General features: G+C 47.2%; 1 protein-coding gene across 1 annotated transcript in view; it reads right to left on the minus strand.

Annotated features, from left to right (window-relative positions):
- Positions 1–1,419: 1,419 nt before the first annotated feature.
- TTC28 (tetratricopeptide repeat domain 28) overlaps positions 1,420–5,809 on the minus strand; it is a 582,431-nt gene continuing 578,041 nt past the window's right edge. The window contains exon 28 of the mRNA XM_010828858.1: positions 1,420–5,808. Within this exon, the coding sequence (XP_010827160.1) occupies positions 5,080–5,808 (729 nt within the window). The 3' untranslated portion in view covers positions 1,420–5,079. The remainder of the gene's footprint in view (position 5,809) is intronic.

Consider the following 5,809-nt stretch of genomic DNA (forward strand, 5'->3'; position numbering starts at 1 on the left):
CACTTCTTCCTAGTTTTAAAGGCACAGGAATTTAATGGTCATTGTTTTATTTCAGATTTTCATGTCCAGGTTCATATATTAAATGGGCCTATACTTTTTCTTATACTGTCTATTGATCTTAGAATTAAGAATACCGTCGTGGAGTGATTTTAATATCTTATTTTTATACTTTCTTAAGCCATTTGAAAATACAGAGTACCACCGGTCCCTGAAAGTTTAGTGAAACATATGTAAAACCTTCTGGGTCTGTGTCTGGAGAGCTGGGTGAAGGGCGAGGAGTTAGACGCCGTTTTCATCTCTCAGGCCTGGTTTCAAGTTGTTTTTCCCTTTGTGCAACAGGGTTTTTAGTATTTTTTTCTAAAAGTTTATGTAAAATAATTTTTGTTGGGTAGTTGCTGAGAACACTTCAAGCATTCTTAAATTCCTTATGAAGCAGTTGATGTGTGTGAACAAGGAGCTGTGCACTGCAGCACTTTGAAGTCACGTGCTCACCATCCCCTGCATTTAGGGCCCCTCAACTGTGTAAAAACGAATGCCTAAAACATCCCAGGGGTTATCTTGCATTTTCACATATTTTGGCATAAAAGTATTCGTAGTATTTTCTGACTAATTTCTGCTGCAACTTTAGCTGTACCCACTTTTCCTTTTCTGTCTCACACGTACACGTGCAACACACACACACACACACACACACACGTGATCAACCTTTACAGAAATTGGTATAGTTTTCTTTTTTGGCAAAGTTTTCCCTGATCTTCTGTACTGTCTTCTGTGAGTTTCTGTGTGAGTCCCTCCCTCTACTCTCTGGGTTTGTTGTTATTGTGCTAACATCAGTCGCGTGCTCAGTGGCGCCTTCCTTCCCAACAGGCCAGGGCACACTTGTACCACAGCACTGGCTGTTCAGAGCATCCTGCCTCACTGGCTGGGCTTTAAACAGTTACACGTTTAAAATTAACCTTGAAAATACATATTTAGGTCTGTAATTTTTCTCTAAAAATGCCACTTTCACTGCATCCACTAATTTTCATGAAATTTAAAATCAATTTTAAGCTATTAGTAATTTATGTATTTCCTGAAAGTAGCATGTAAGCAGAACTAAAAATAAGTTTATATTTTACTTTATCAGGTGAAAAAGATTGTGGTCTGCTGTGCAAACTTCCAGTTTTGAACAGAACAGGTAAGAAACTCCTCTGTCATTAATAGAAGTAAACCCCAGAAACTCCCGTGGTGGCACCGGAGGCCTCTGTCTGGATACAGAAGGCCACCTCTGCTGTGCACTGGCAAACATGAGACAGAAGTACATTCATAAGGACAAACTCCAGACCGCAGTCTGTGTTCATTAATGACACGATCCCATGCGTACTGCAGAGAAACCTAGAAAGTGTGGAACACGCAAAGAAAGTGACTCAGATACGGCACTTAAAACCAAGGGAACTCATGCTTTAATAGACACGGAAGTCACAAAGGAAGGCCAAGTGCCTTAGCAATCTCAATAAAAATACCAAGTTCTTTTTACATGGTAAATTTCATAATATAAAAAGTTTAATGCCATCTGGAAACTGTCATTTACAAAAAAAAAAAGTCCACATAGGCCAAGGGTGGCTAACACCGCACACAGGGGCATGAGCGCCACGTGGGGAAGGCATGTCGCAGGGAGACGTGGCCACGCGTGTCCTTCCACGCGGCCCCTCTGGAGGACCTGGCACAGACGGGGGCCCAGTTCACAAAGCACAAGTACAAGTTCTTTTAGGTAAAAGAACAAAATATGTGATGAAAATTACACAGTTTTCACATTCTGCCTACTGACTAAAAGCAAGCCCGATTATTGTGTGGTGGTGGTTTCCCAGCCTGAACTGAAACTAGCGAAGTGACGGTTCTCCTTGTGGCTGGGGTGTGGGACGGGGACTGCTGGGCACCCGCAGCGGTGACCACCTGCCGGCCTCCCCCGGGCAGCCGAGCAGATACGGACGCGTGTACGGCGGCGTATGGGCTGGGGACTGTTGCGAGTGGGTGGAGGCAAGAACGTTCTCGTTTCTCTACACGCCAATACCAAACGCATCAGAACGCAAGCTTGAGTGGCTCGCTGTGTCTTGGTAAATGGATTCTGTTAAGATGAGTGAAGTGTGCAGAGCTGCCTGCGTGGCCCACTGGTGAGAAGTAAGATCTACTGCCAGGGTTTGTAGGAGAGGGAGGTTTTATTGCTTGCGTATTTGCGTCTGATGGAGCAGGGGCAGGGGTTCCAGTTTCCTGAGCTGAAAAACAAGTCCTGTCCAATGCCGTCTGCATACAGTGACCCAGCGACCCCTTCCACATGGGGCGGGGAGCCAAGGACTCCTCCAGGGCCCGTCCCTCCCCTCCACAGGGCTCGGGTTCCCACACACCCCGTCAGTCTGTCCACAGCCTGACGTCCGCTTTCCGAGCCTAGAAACAGAACATGAGCCGGGTGTGTTTTCTGCCATGTGGACCAGGAGTCAGCAAAACGTTTTCATAAGAGGCTCTGTGGACCAAGAGGTAAAAATCACAATATTATGTAGATACTTATATAAATATTTTAAAATGTAAAATCCACTGCTAGCTCTTGGCTGTAAAAATCCAGGCCTCTGACCAGATTTAGCCTGGAGGTCATTTGCCAACCCCTGATCTGTACAAAGAAATCTGCAAATTTTACAATCTCACATAATTTTTAAGTGTATCCTTTTTTCAGGGAAGCCTAAAAAATTCACTTGGATTTTACATCCGTTTCACTTGAATAGAAAACACCAAGACTGACAGTAAACAGAAAGAAGTGGCAATTGGTCTTGATTTTATCATCTTTGCTTTCCTTCACTGAAGCTTATATCCAGGACCAAAAAAAAAATCATATATTCCATTTGGCTTTTGAACATGAAACCTACAACAACAAATGTACTTAGACTAAAACCAAGTCAGGGTCCACGAGTCCTCCCAGCTGGCTTGGTAACCAGGAGAAGCGGTCTGGGTGGTAGGGGGCTGTGCTGGAGGTGGGCACCCGGGGCCAGAGCACAGACCGGCCTTTCCTCCGGGGCTCCTTGGCACTTGGGAAAGAGGCTGAGAGGTGCTGAGAAAGGACGAGCCTAACTGTCTACATGCGTGCGGATTCAGAAATTCACTTTTGAGGTTTGTTTCTTGTTATTGAGGACCTGATTTTGCTATCTAAATGCACAGTGCTTATAAGCTTGGCTTTCATTTGCTACATTGGTACTTTATTATCATTTACAAAAGACATAAAGACAGCCTCATAGTTGCTTGCTTCTTGATAAAAGTATTTCTCTTCCAGTGTTGGGATCGGGGTTAGGATGGGAGGGACTTCCTTGCTTTTGTCAACATGGCTGTTGGGTTAAACACAAAAAGTTTCTATGACGCAGCTCAGGAGAGTAAGAGAGATTGAGTATATATTATCGAGTATATATTATCTTTCCCTCTTTGCAGAGTACAGTGTGGAATAGACAGGTGGTCAGTGTGTGTGAATCAAGTGAGGCCTCCCCGAGGTTAACCCCCCCGGGTGTCGTCATGAGGCTGCTGCCAGGCCCCGCTGTCCTCTCCCCGTGGCAGGTGTCCTGGGACGAGAGGCTGCTGCCTTCGTGGGATGGACCTTCACAGTGAGGAGGTAGTAAGTAGGATTTCCACTTGAGAATTACCTAAAAGTGGCTTATGTTCTCCAACTGCACTTGGCACTAACATGATTTTCAGCATTTCCTTTCCTTATAAAATAAGTTAGTGGTTACCCCTTCTAGACTGTTCTTTTGTCTCATCCTGGCTGGCGGCAGTATCAGGGAACTATCATAGCTGGAGAAAGAGTCCCTCTTTTCTTTTTTTTTCCCCTGTGACAACACGTTTAAGACCCTCTCTCCTTGTTGAGCAGTAACTCAGAGGTACATATCCCAGCAGAGGGCCGTGCTTCTGAGGCCGTGGACAGTAAGGGTCTGTCCTCAGATCACAGGAACCAGGGGCACCGGTCACACCAAGACGGGGTCACATGCAGTTCACAGGTGGGAGGTGCTGGGACGGTGGGAACCTGGCAGCAGATGTAGATAGGAGGGGTGTTTGAAGCCTGGAGTTGGGAAAAGATAAAATTAAGCAGGAAGTAAAGGGATAGGAGCTGGAAGGCTAGATTCTGGTTAAATCTAGTTAGCCATGAGATTTTTTTTTTTTTTTTGCTATTTTTTTCTTCTAAGGAAACTGAATAATTTCAAACTCCCCCCCCCAAAAATTTGATAATTACTTATTGATGACTATTCAAAATTTGACGTTTTAAAAAACTTTTTGAGCTTTTAAAAATAATAGCTATAAATGCAAAGTACTATTGATAACAAAACCAAGTTGTTTATCCATGTACAAAAAAGGTCAGTAATGTTTTAAAAGCACAAAGTTGCATTTTAAATCACAATTGCATAGTTCTAAAATGCCTGGATAGGAGTTACGAAAATTTTCATGTTTGGTTGACCATGGGGTTCCAAGGACATTTGTAGAGCTCAGGAGAGCAGAGTTCAGGACGGAAGCACTGTTTCCAGGTGAATTATTGCATCGGTTCTATGATGTTACAGTACCGTGAGACCAGAATTGCTACAATTTAATTACAAATCATTGGCATTTTTAAAACCGGTATCCTGTTTTTTGGCAAGTTTATAATAACACTTTCATGTAGAATTCAACTTAGATTTTACGCATCCCACCCCCAACCAGCACCTGAAAGCCTTATGAAAGCTCGTATTCTGTGTATAAAGGTACTGCATTTATACCTCTTAGCAAAATATGTACTCCCTCTCCTCCCCCGCCCCAGAACCTTGACCGTTTTTGTACAAAAGTCCTGTTGAATCGCATCAAAGATGAGAAGAGGGAGCTCACAGGTAAACATTTGGTGATGTGTGTAGAAAATTCCGTGCGCATCCTGTACCAGCTCCACATTAGTCCTGGCTTTTGGTGAATCTGCCCAGAGTCCTCGGGGGCCACCAGCGGGCGGGGCGTCTGGGCGGGCGGCGCATGCAGGGCAGCCGAGTGAGTGCGGAGAGCCCGGCCGGGCCGCTGCGCTCCGGGCTGCTGTCGGTGAGCACAGAAGATGCTTTAGCATTTAGAGGAAGGAAAAAATCTTCCTGGGGACAGAAACTTGTAGCCGTTTCCAGAAGGAAGTCTGAGAGGGCGCGTGGGAGCCGGGGCAGGTGGGCGGGCGGGCAGCGGCAGCGTGCTCAGCGAGGTGGTCTCCGTGCGCCAGTGTCCGTTGGGCGGGGCTTTGGGGGGGGTTTCTCCACGTCTCTGCAAAGACAGCTCCTTGAGTTCCAGCTTGTCTGCGCCCTCCTCCTTCTTGTTGTGCCGAGGTGACAAATTCAATAGGCTGAGGACATCTCTCTTGGAAGTCATGGTTCCAGGGGCCCCCCGGAGTATTTTCACTGGCCCCGTGGAGTGCTGGGGTGTGCTCTGCCAGAACATCTTCAGGTTGTGGACGGCCTGCACCTTCTCGTCGATGGCCGCCATCTTCAGCTTGTCGAGGTCGGGGTGGTCGGCGGGGCTGGACCGCGCGGAGCCCGCCGAGGAGTAGGAGAGAGCCGGGGAGGGTGCGCTTCCCGCGGGAGACTGGTGGCCTGAGCTGGGGGACATGTTCCTTGGAGATTTGGAGATGTGAGCGCTGTAGGGGGAGCTGGGGTACTTCAGCTTGAAGAGAGGCTGGTCGCTCAGGGAGGTCTGCGAGTCGGAGCCAGGCGACGGCCGGCCGCTGTGCTGGCTCGGGCTGTCTTTGGCGGACGCCTCGGAGGCGGTGGGGCTGCTGTACCCCGAGCTCACCTTGGGGAGGGAGGAG

This window comes from Bison bison, unplaced genomic scaffold, assembly GCF_000754665.1.
Source record: "Bison bison bison isolate TAMUID 2011002044 unplaced genomic scaffold, Bison_UMD1.0 scf7180017864495, whole genome shotgun sequence".
NCBI classification, from domain to species: Eukaryota; Metazoa; Chordata; class Mammalia; order Artiodactyla; family Bovidae; genus Bison; species Bison bison.